General features: G+C 37.8%; 1 protein-coding gene across 1 annotated transcript in view; it reads right to left on the reverse strand.

The window, feature by feature from the left end:
• Positions 1–2,854: 2,854 nt before the first annotated feature.
• Positions 2,855–12,522, reverse strand: part of Eif4e3 (eukaryotic translation initiation factor 4E family member 3) — a 40,033-nt gene continuing 30,365 nt past the window's right edge. Inside the window, exons 6-7 of the mRNA XM_003473445.5 lie at positions 9,197–9,352; positions 2,855–4,835 (exon numbers count right to left, since the gene is read on the reverse strand). Coding sequence (XP_003473493.1) covers positions 4,789–4,835; positions 9,197–9,352 — 203 coding nt within the window. The 3' untranslated portion in view covers positions 2,855–4,788. The remainder of the gene's footprint in view (positions 4,836–9,196; positions 9,353–12,522) is intronic.

Genomic DNA, 12,522 nt, shown 5'->3' on the forward strand with positions numbered 1-12,522 from the left:
CATTCCCAGGCTACTTTGATAGTCATCTGAACAGTTTTGTGTTATTTTACATGCAATTTTATAGCTCTGTAACATTCATTTAATCTTGTTCAATGATGCTGAACCCCAGATGCCATAAGACATTATAGAAAAGTAGTTACTGCACATATGGAGTAACTACTTTTTCTGAACATTAATTTCTTTTCTCTTAAGAGAATAAAATGGTATTTATAAAAGAGAAAAGCCACAACTCTGTATTAAAGATTACATTATGGACTTCCAGAGGTGGGCTACTGATGACTGCCATGGTCCTAGCCATAAAGTTCTTATTTATGAGCATCATTTATGAAGTCTTCATGATAATGGTTTTATCTAGCTTTCATAAGATTATTGGTGCTATACATTCAAATCAGGGTATTTGAGAGAGCTCAGGGGTGAGGGGATTTCCTCATCTGTCGTGTAGGGGTTGGATATAAGCAGGGATTCTCAGTGAGATCTGAGAACCACTGGCACTGAGGCACTCTTAACATTGCAAATATTTGGGCCACCCAGATCTAAGGGAGGTGGAGAAATGTGCATGACAAGTAAGCACCGCAGTAATTGTTCTGTGTGTTAAGGGGCAAAAAGTCCCGGAAGATGATCTCAAATGTCCCTTCCACTCTCACTTTCTAAGTTTCTCAGTATTTTACAAACTGAGTCAGGTCAGCACCATCAAACATGGTGATTTAGGGGCATTAGGGGTTAACTAAATAAGCCCTCTTAAATCTTGATGCCTATGTAAAAAGTAATAGACAGTAAACTCAGAGCAGTATAATCAGATGGGTGAGGAATCTATTTGGATATTTCTTTTCCTGCATGAAATAGTGGGGGCGGGGATCTAATTGCTACATAGGAGCACAGATTCTGTGGGACTTTTCTCTGCATGTCACTTCCTATATTTTTCCTCTTTACCTCTGACCCTCCTGGCTATTTAGGTAAGAATGCAAGCTGTTCACTATCCTGAGCCACCAAACTCTGAATTGTAATTGAGCTCAACATACTAAGAAGTAAGCAATATACAGGCAGTCCTCTACTTCGATTTATAATGAGTGAAATTATATAAAGAAATAGGAAAGGTAAAGAGATTTATTTTTTAAAGAAGTTTTATATTCAGAAAACTAAAAAGAAAAAAATCAAATTTTTATTAACTTTGAGCACACTACTTGGTAAAATATTTTCCGTATTTCTATCTGTAAGTTTGTTTTCTTTGTTTGCAACTGCTTATAGGGACGAGACCCTAGGGACTGATTTTTAAAAGCCTGTCTGATGAGTTCTATCTCTGATACATTTTTATTAGATGAATGAGTGCTCACTGTCTATCACTAAGTATAAGACTTACACCTTCTAATCAAATTTTGATAAACTCCTAAGAGCAAAATGTGATAGGATCTTCATTCCTCAAACTTAGCTGGAGAGTCTGCTGCTGGTCTAGAACTGTTGCCTGGAATGCAGCGCCACCACGTGCTCACTGTGAATGTTGTCAGGTTTGTATCAGTACAGAAGCTGGGCTCCTCCAAGATGGCAAAGCCCTCTTCCTGCGGTATTATGGTTATTTCTGAACCCCAAACCTAATAGCACTTCAGTCCTCAGTAGTAAGTGGCAGAGAACAAGTTGCTGGTTATAGGAGAGCTATGACCAGAATTGGATCAGACATTCAGTGCTGGCAAGGGAAGCTTGTCAGTGAGCTTAGGTTGGTAGACATGAGGATTTTTCCTATAGGGAAGCCTAAGCCAGGGTATAGCTCACAGACCAATGCCCAACATGTTGCTTGCTATCCCTATGCCCCTCACAGAGAGACAAGTTCAGTCAAGGCTTAGTTATGGAATATTGTGTCTATTGAACCCATAAAGTTTTTTCAAACATAAAGTATGTGAATAGTGCATGGTGGAGAGACCATTTAATGTAGAGGACAGGGTAAGGTGGGCAAGGAACTGAACCTTATAGATTACTGGATCAGGTTCTCCTTTTCATGCTTGTTCTTTACCAACTATACCATGAATGTAACAGCAATATTATATTAAATGTACATATTCTGCTATTTCAAAAATGAGGGAAATTTGAAGTGAAGGAGAAAAATCTTAGGCAACTGATAAGACATTTCAGAAAATGTTTACAAACATTTCAGAAAATGTTTCAAACATTTCAAACATTTCAGAAAATGTTTACAAAAAACAATCGACAGGCTTCATGGATAAGCTTTAAGGGATATTATTCGTTCTTATTTAATGGATGAAACTTTCCCAGCGTAAGCAAGCACTTATGATATAGCAATCAGGGGAATGATGGGAGGAAAAGACGCATAATAGCTTCAATCAGATTTCCTGGATCTGCCTCACAGAACCTGAGGAATTACAAGGTGAGAGAGTGAGCTCTTTGGTTTCTGCAGGAGAACACAAAGCTGCCTAGGAAAGACTTGGCTGGAAGGACCTGGATTGTACAGGAAGTTCGTACTTTCTCCAGCCCTGGCCATGAGGGGTGGACTACCCTTACAGTCACATGCCCCAAAAAAGATTTCCTCCTATCTCAAAGAGCATTAGTTTCTTTAATCTAAGAAGGTAATGAGAGGTTTTAAAACTGATTAAATCAGCTTAGTTCATACAAAGTCTGTTATGACTAAATATTCAATTAAAGAAATTTTTAAAGCAAAATCTGACAAAATCTACTCTTCAAGTAATTTAGATGATAGGTTCTTGACATGAGGCAAATTAAATCCTCCTCACAGCTGGTATTTTCCAAAGGGTCAAAAACAGTTGCAGAAGTTCGTGGGGACAAAATCTACTGTGTGAGCTTGTCAGGTTCTATGATCATAAACAATAGAAACTAGAAAGCATTAATGTGAACTTGATATTCCTATTTATTTAATTTTATTTTTAATTCAAAGTCTTCATACATGCAAAAGTTGAACATGTCATCACAAATGCTTTAAATAACGTTCAAAAATAAAAATTTCTCAAAATTCACTTACTTGTGGAAATATATATGACAATTATTATAAAGTCGACTATATCCTTTTTTCTAATCTACCAGAAAAATATTTATACTACAAAAAGAAATTTCAATTCATGTCCAGAATAATTGTATTAAATTCTTGAGAAAAAAATTTAAAACAAGTTAAATGTTTAAAGAAATATACATTGCTCAGAGAAACAAGTACCAGGCTTTTACAAAAGGGACCCTATATCTTTAGACCTCATTTTGAAACTGCTAAAGAAACAAGTATAGAAAAAAATTTTTTTAGAATTATGATTATTCCTGTGGTTGATATGATTAATAATTCAATGTAAGGGAACAGCTCTTATGAAGAGATATTGTTGGAAGTCATTTACAAGGTTTGAAAGGAAAACTTCATTTACAAACATATGTAGGAGGCATGGAATAGTTTTGCCTCTTTCTACTGTTCAACGCTGCGAGAGGAATTTAAAATTCTGGGTGCAAGGACATTCTAAATACATCGTTCTTTTGAGAAATGTGTAAGTGCACACAAACCCCAGTGACTCCAAAATAAGAAAACAGGAGGAGGCATCTCCAACAGTTCTGCTCCTTCTTAGGTAAACGTACCCAGAAGGTTGGCAAAGTCAAGAAGGGGACAAGGCACATTCTGAGTGATCTTCATGTTCCAGAGGGTAGCCATTTCCTTCTATTAAAACCAGGACTTCTTTGGCAGTGTAACACTATGCATATAAGCAATTCCAACAATTAATATGAACAGGAGGTATTCCAAGTTCCACTTTGAGAATGATCACAAGCATCTTGGAAATGAGATTTGACTTCTTGCTCCTAACATGAAATGGAAGGGAACTCTGCCTAGGTTGGAGAAGCTCTGATTATCAGAAATGACGTAATATGAGCAGGAAAGAGCAATCATTGAACAAAATGGGTTAGAATTGATTTGCAAAGTTCTAAGTGGGTAAGCATACCCAAACTTTGAAAGTTTAATTCAAATAACTAAAAAATAACATCTCTTCTTGACATCAGAAATTCCAAGTTTCCTACTTGGAGAAATCCATGGCTACGATGCTAAGACTTCCCCTGAAAAGGTCAAATCTAGAGTTTTCTAAGAAGTATTTCCACAGAGGGAACAAGGACCTAGAGCTTGATCCCGATACTAAACTTTGATGATAGTTTTTATGTTAGCCAAACCAAATATTTTCCTTTTATCACTAAAAATGATTTTGTAAAGGAAAAATAACAAGATATGTATGCTGTCAGTGCAAAATCAGGTTAAATATGGTTTTTCTTTCCCCTGGGATAGAAAAAACAATGCCCAGCTCACAGCACACAGAAATGTGTCACAACAAATAACCAGAAGACAGGTTTTTACCAAGCCAGTATTTCTCCTGGTACAATGTGGTTTCAAAAGCAGGACTGTCATGGTTATGCATATTCTCATTAAATAGGTACAGTAGAGCTACTGAAAGGGAAACCCAGTTCTTGTGCTTCAGTGAAAGAGGAGTGTAGAAAACAATAATTAGCCTGAATAAGGAATTTTAAAGGGAAAAAATCTGCGTGAATAGAACAGAGAATTTAGAAATCTAAAATATATATATATTTTTTTTTTAAAAAAGCAAGTAATATGACGGTAGAAACCCACATAATCACCCCCCGCCCCACCTGCCACTTTGAGTCCTAATTGCCCAATCTGTAAGCACAGAAACCCACTCTAAATGGACCAGCATCGGGCTTCGGCAAGTCTTCTCTTCACTCTCCCTCCTGTTAAGACCGTTTCCAAAACCAATCAGCAAAGGACAAAGAATTCTTTACAGAGTGCAATTAGTGTTTTCCACGTCCACCTTCAAAAGCATGATGCTCTTCATGGGCTAAAGGACAGAAAAAAACAAAAAAGAAAAAAAGGAAAGAAAACTTTAAGCAAAAGATGGGCCAACCCTCCTCTAGGCATCTCATTCAGCTTCCCCAAATCTTGGCAAGAACTCAAATACCTTTTTTGCCAGTAACTGTTAGCTAAGGCGTGCATTTCCTGAGAAACGTAATAATGAAAATTAAAACAAGGAATAAACAAGCAATGGGCATGCTGCCTGTTTCTTCGTGCTGTGCTGGAAAGATCCTCACAAGCTGATGAAGAGAATATGTTGGGCTTCAGGCAAATGCTGCAGGCAAGTGCACCCCACAAAATCCATGGGAAAAGGGACCTATCTTCCCAGGCCAGAGCTGCTCACAAGCCTATCTTCAATAATAAAGAACACAAAAATAAAATAAAATAAACAAAGAATCACAGAAGACTGATAAGAACTATACTCCCCTCCTCTCAACAACTTCTGTGGGAAATTAACTTTCATAAAAGCGATGGGTCTTTTATTTTTCCCAACTACACCCCATAGGGATTTTCAGCCTGATTGTCTGGCTTGTAAAATTGCTGATAATTAGGAAATTTAGAATAAAAACATTATGCCATAAAAATATTTTTAAAGACTTTTAAAAATGTAAGTGGAAGACAGGAAGTGGGAGACCTATGAAACAGAACATTTCTTCCGAGGCAATGGCCAAGTTTGAAAATCTACTTCCTGGACTTGGTGAACCATCACTATGAAGCAAGGTCTGATAAAGCCTGAGGAGAGTTAAGAGCCTACATGCTTTGTCCCCATGTCACTGGCAGTGGATGTTGCTCTAGGAAGTCACTGATGGATGGGCCCATGTCACCTTGGAAGCCCTTCCTCCCTCTCGGTTTTCCATATGGACTAAATTGTTCACACTATTGCTGAGTGTTTTTTGAGATCACCTTGCAGTATATTTCACCAGAGCTCTTCATTTGGATAAACATCAGGAAAGATGTGCCTCATAACTCCCAGTTTGAGTTGGTCAAATTCCTTAGGGTGGCCTAAATCTGACCTAATCTAATCACACATTTCTAACAATTAAAATTACAAGTATTTCACTTTGTTTTTGTCTTTCTGTTTTTAAGAACAATGTTTTAGGGCTGACATTAAGAACGAAAAACAAACAAACAAATGAAAAAACATTGATTGGGAAAATGGGTGTGGTGACATATACCTATTGTGTCAGCACTCTGTGAGGCTAATGCAGGAAGATGGAAAGTTAAGAGTCCAGCCCGGGGAATTTGGTAAGATATTGTCTCAGAATTGGAAAAAAAAAAAAAAAAAAGCTGGAGAAGGTTCAAAATTTTTAAAAAAGCAACCTTGTGCTGAAGTAAAATACATTACACTTCAGGGTCAGGAAGAGGAGCCACAGAATGATACCTGTGTTGTTCTACAAATTATAAATCCAGAGACATGAGCTATCCATGCATTTTTATTACTTTTGGGTGTGAGGCATAGTTTGGGGCAACCATTACTGAAATACTGCAAGGTTTGCAGGCTAAGGAGTGGTACAGACTACTCAAAACCACCTTGTCTGAGTACCAGGGGGCAATTTGCCAGCTCAGGGAAGTGCTGTAGGAAAAGAATGGAGAATGTCTGCTAAGCCAGGAGGCAGCAGACTTTGTCTGAGAGTAGCACCTATTGTAGTACTAAAGTAGACATAGAAAACAGAAATACAAATAGGCATTTCTATACGCCAGTATAACTTTACTGAGTTAGGAACATAGCTCAGTGGTAGAACACCTGCCTATTGTGACAAGGTGCTGGGTTCCAATCCTAGCATCAGAAGAAAAAATTATTTATGAGCACTGAAATTTGACATTCAAAGTGTTATCTTGTTTTACAACATATAGTTCTTCTCTTAAAAGTTTTCCACTATTTAAATATTAAAAACTGTACTTTATTGTACCCATGCAAAAATAGGTGAGGAAGGAAGGAGAGAATGGAGCAGGGGAAAGATTTGGCTTGAGGTTCTTCATTTTTTAACTCCTCTAAACAAAACATAGGGAAAGACCTTTGTAATTCAGCTGCTCTGAAGAACTTAATGGAACTGGTATGTGCGTGTGTGCGTGTGTGTGTATATGTGTGTGTGTATTCTGACTTTCTCACTCAAATATTTAGTGTGTATTGAAACCACATAACTTATAATGGCCCAATTCTATCCAGCTACTGGATGCCACGACTGAATATGCCAGGATTATTTCTACATGGAAAGTCTACAGTCGCCTAGCTTCTACAAACTTGTGAATACTTACACCAGGATGCCATTAACAAGACAAAATAAAAGCACGAGTTGGCCATTTCTAAATCATGCTGTGAAATAAATTTCTGACCAAACCACACTTCTCTAAAATTACTCTGCAGCACATGGTATATAACCCTGCTGAGTTATATATAGACTGCCTGCTTTATGTAAAATAAGGAAAATGGCTTGTTTTTCCCAATTCAAAATTTTACTTCAATAATCTTTGAGTTTTTAAATGTTAATTTGTGCCATTAAAATATGATTTCTGCTGAGACCTGTTGTCATTACTCACAAATCTGAAAATGGCATATACCTTTAGGGTGTCTATTCAGCTTGATTCAACTGGCCAAGTTGAAACTTTCTTCCTATTTGGTTTTTTTTCTCGCCTTTCTTCCCCACAGCTACCACAATAACTAAGTGCTGAATCATTATTCTACCGTTGGTCCGTTCTACCTGACATATAAATGGCCCTAAAAAAAGTTGCCTAACCACTGTGTGGCCTAATTATTCAACACAACACTTATATCATGTTAAACTGCTGCTAACCAGTGTGCATGACGGAAATTTATTCATAGAATCCTGAAGTGGAAGGAACTTTGGAGATCATCTAAGACCAACTTCCTCAATATTAGAATGAGAAAGGACAAGCCACTGTGACATGTGTTTAAGTTCACACTGTTGCAGTGGACAGAAGTCCAGAGTGCCTGACTTAATGAATCCAACTGCATTTCTCCTCCTGGAGTCAAGTGCGGGACTGCCTCCAAAGGGGCAAGGAAAAACCCACTTAGAAATGTCGATGAATCACATTTCCTTTTGTAATTAATATCTGAGGGGAATACAATTAATATATCCCTAAAAAATAAAACTGGATCAACAAATTTCAATTTCCACACTGCACATTCCATAACCAACATATGCAGTGCTGTCTCTCCACCTTTTTATTTAAACTTTCGCTTAAAATTCAGAGGATCAGTGTCTCCTGATGACTGCAGGCCAGATCAGTCTCCGTGTGTAAAATCTGAATCACTGGCTAGAGATTGTGTGAGGCCCTACAGGGACGCCTGCGTTTTCATATCTGCTAGTATACTATGGCAATTGTGAAACAAAATTTGATTTTTTAAGTCCTATGTTGGCAAGCAGTTGAGAAAAGTGAGGCATTAATGTAACTCATTTTAGCAATTCTAAGATGTTGCCTGCCTGCGCTACCTCCCTTGTGTATTTAAAGACCTTTGATAACTAATGTTTATTTTCTTTTTCTTTCTTAGTATTACTAAAATAATGGGGCATCTTATCATCAAGGACAACTTCAATTTGATGAAATACCATACTTTTAAAAAATGGATTACTGACTTCAGGTGCAGTTTGGGATACAGGAAATTTATTACATCTGTAGGGCAGTCAATCCCTTGCCGAAATTCAGTTAAAAGTATAACCTGAAGCATGATCCACCAAACATTGATTTAACAGTGCTAAGATGTTTTCATTATGAAAAAAAAGATGATTTTTTTCAAAAGAGCACACAAAAGCAATGAACATGAATCATGACGGAAACAATGGGTCCACACACCTATTCATACTGTTAACATTTCACCACAATGCATGAATTCTCTTTAGATTCTGTGTCACAGGCATCAGTAATGAGGAAGTATTAGCATTTCAGTAGAACATTCAATCATGCCTGTGCTCTGAATGAGTTCTTCACAAATACAGATGTTATACATTATAAACTTCTGTTTATGAAGGGATGATTGAATATCTACCTGCCAGCTCACATAATGACATTTTTTGTTATTGTTGTTTCCAACAGAATGTAATCTATTTTTTTTCTGAGAAATACAAATTTAAGTTCAGGTTCAAATTTTTGAAATACCAAATACAATGTGAATTTTCTTTTCTGATACACAAGATTAGGCAAGAATAAAATCTCGCTTCAATTTCTGAGACTTAACTTTAAAAAAACACTTAAATGTGTTTTATTTCATTATTTTCTGAATTGCAGAATTTTAGACAATTGTGTCGTTACCTCATTTGCAACACAGTTTCTGTTTTTAAAGTATGATAGGATAAGCTAGGAAGTAATAACTGGAAATGAAGCACTTACGTTTATAAAACACAGCTTTAAAAGATATGTGGGGCAGAAGTTCATAGATCTTTTCTAACACAGTGGCTTCGCCCACTAATGAGGCATTTACATTCCAGACTTGGATGACGTCCTCACGGTCCCGGACACTGACGCTGACTCCTATCACTTCGTCATCTGAGGGAAAGATGGGAAAAAGAAAAAAATATGAGCCACAAGGTCAGGTCTAATTATTTTTAAGCACCTATTTATTTTATCTGGAGGTTGTGAATAAAATGGAAAAAAAGAAGATGGTGTGAAAACCCATAATAAATAATTCTCTGGGGAATCACTGGAAAAAAGCAAATCTGAGCACAAAAGCTGCAGCAATCACATCACATCTATCCAGGGATTTAGATAAACAAAGTGTTCTAGCCAAAGGCATTTTCCAGATAAGTAATTTTACCCTTTTAAACATGTTACCAAAGCTTTCTATTTCTTACTGTTTTGATGAGACCTTTTCTAAAATGGGTTGCATAATTCCCTGCCCTCTAAAGGCCAAGTGAACTTAAATGAACTTTCCTCGATGCCTGACAGTCTTCGTGAAGAACAGAAGAGTTTCTCCTGCCTTCTGCCAAGTTTCTGAAGACCTTGGGGGACTAGTGCCACTTCCCCCACTCTCACTGGATTCAGGCTGTGCATTCCCAGGTGCACATCTGCTTTTGGTACCCTGCTCTTTTCCTATTTGTTTCTCCTGTTCTGTGGTGCTTCCCTCTAGCAATCCTCTTCTGGTTGTATTAAACCATTGGCGAGAGAACCGAGGACCACCTCCCAGCACCATGGTAAGAGTTTCTGTCTTTTCAGTAAGGCTCCTTAAAGCATCTATTATCTCTGTATCTATCCTGATTCCTGTAGGCTTTGTCTTTTAAATGAAATTCTACATTTGAGGCTGCCTTGTGGAAACCCGAGGATGTGGCTGGCAGTCAGGGCTGTTGTACTGTTGTCTGTGCCCTTGTAGTAACTTTGTTTATACTAATGATCAGGAGTGCAGACTTCTGACTCCTGTGCTTTCACGTTCACGAACCATTAACGAAATAGGGTCAGCTTTCTGCACTTGCACCCTTGGCACTGGTAAGTAATAAGGGAAAAATAAGAATTACCAAAATTACATTTTGCTTTAGGTAGTATGTTTTGCCTAATTTGCTAGCATCTGTAAATCTAAATATTCATACCATTGGTATTTCCAGTAATTTTCTGGAGGTTAAAATATTTTGATGCTTGAGTGTGACTTAAATAAGAGCTCAGTTAATTCACTTAAATATTCATCACCACCAATTTACTCAAATCATCATCCTTTCTTCCTTCCATTCTCTCTTTTCCCCTTCCTTTTTAAATGAATTTGATCCTGGCTAAATGTGTGTGACTCCACACTAAATGACTCTAGTTATATAAATGTCCCAAAAGAAGCAATATTAGACTATGGTACTAGAAGTTGGATTGGTGGCCTCCTTGGGAGGAAAGGAAGGCGAGGGCAGATTCTGGGGGCCATGGAAATATACAGCACTTTGTCAAGTGTTAATAAATCCCTATCCATCTCATGTGTACTTTCCTGTACCTGTGTCACAGTAAAAACAAAAAGATCCCCACAAAACCCACACTGTGTCTGATCATGGCCAACTTCAAAAATTTATGTTATCAAGAAAAAATGCTTCAAGTATAGGTTTCTTATTTTTAAATTTACATTTAAAAATGTTTGCTCAATGAAAAAAAGTTTTTTGAAAAATTTTATGTAAACATAAAACCATCACATAAAGAGGGAGGCTTGCCAGGTGTGGGGAGTTGGGAACATGCCAGCAATCCCAGCACTTAGGAGGCTGGGGCAGGAGGACCCCTGTGAATTTGAGATCAGCTTGGGTACATAGTGAGTTCAAGGCCAGCCTGGACCATATAGTGAGACCCTGTTCCCTGAACCCCAGCCAAAGAGGGAGACTTTGAGTCAGTAGGTGAGGTAACTGATGGATCCTGAACACACTGAACTGTCATTTTTCCCCCTATGCCTTGGTTTTTGGTAATGAGGCTCTGCTAAGAGCATGGTGCTTGCACAGTGTCAAGGTAAAAAAAATCCCAACTCTTACACAAAGAAAATATGTAATATTCACAAGTGGAATCAACCAGCAAACATGGATGACTTTTGGGGAGAGGCAGCATAAAACAGGCAGGTAAGACAGGAAGAGTCATTGTTTACAGATGACAGAAATAAGGTCCAGAAATACTGGTTGGCTTGCTTCAAGTGGCAGCGTAAGTTAATGGGAGAGTTACTAGCCAACAGTTAACAGTTAATAGAGCAATTGTCTTCTTTACTCAATATTGGTGATTTATTACTACTTAGACTATTTCCTCTAGTTCTGGAGACACGAGCAATTCATACAGAAAACTTTCTCTCCTAGGGATTTATGTGTTTATAGTTATATAAAGGATACATTTTTGGCTGCATATTATAAAGTTGTTAATAACTCCCTATTGAAACAGAAAGGCTCTACGTTTTTTATTTTAAAGAAAATTAAAACAAAAGAAAACAATATTGGATTTCAAAAACGACAGCGGGAAATCAACAGTAGTCACTATAATGCACATTGTTATTCTCTAAATAGATGCTCAGACCACCAGATACAAGCATGCAAAATTAATCAAACGATACAAGCCCTAAGTTGTTTCTTTACTTCAGGAATTTTACTTCTGAAATTTCACACATTTCAGGTATGTGCCTTCTAATTTATTTTATGTCTGTGTCTCCTGAACTTGTTCTGTGTGGGCTGGAGGTTTGAGATTGCACCTTGCTACTTCATCTTGACATTTTCCCGTGTTTCCAAATCAGCTGGTTGCGGAGTCCTGGCTATTTCCTGTATTGGCTGCAGGGGACTGCGCTAGGCACCTGGGTTCCTCCAATCCCAGGCTCCTAGGATGGCAGAGAGGTGAGGGATGGCAGCTCACCGATACTACTCTGATGGTAGTGGGCGCTTGGGGTGTGGCTTCTTCTCTTCTCGACCCATGGTGGTAGGCTCATGGCGGGATGGGGGGGTGGTGGGGGGTGTTTGGGGGATGAGATGGTGTTGCACAGCCCTGATGGCAGTGGGACCTTGGGGCCAGGACTCTACATGTTTAAGACAATTTTGTTTAGTTTTTTAAATTAATTAATTAATTAATTTTTAGTACCACGGATCAAACTCATTGACCTTGCACTTACCAGGCAAGTGCTTGAGCTGCTGAGCTAAATCCTTGGCCCCATTAAGACAATTTTATTTTAACCTAAGATTTGTTGTTATAAGTGAATAAAAAGTGGTTTAAGGAATTAAACCACTTTTTTGCTT

This window comes from Cavia porcellus, unplaced genomic scaffold (assembly GCF_034190915.1).
Source record: "Cavia porcellus strain 051 isolate PalLab524CR breed Dunkin Hartley unplaced genomic scaffold, mCavPor4.1 scaffold_13, whole genome shotgun sequence".
NCBI classification, from domain to species: domain Eukaryota; kingdom Metazoa; phylum Chordata; class Mammalia; order Rodentia; family Caviidae; genus Cavia; species Cavia porcellus.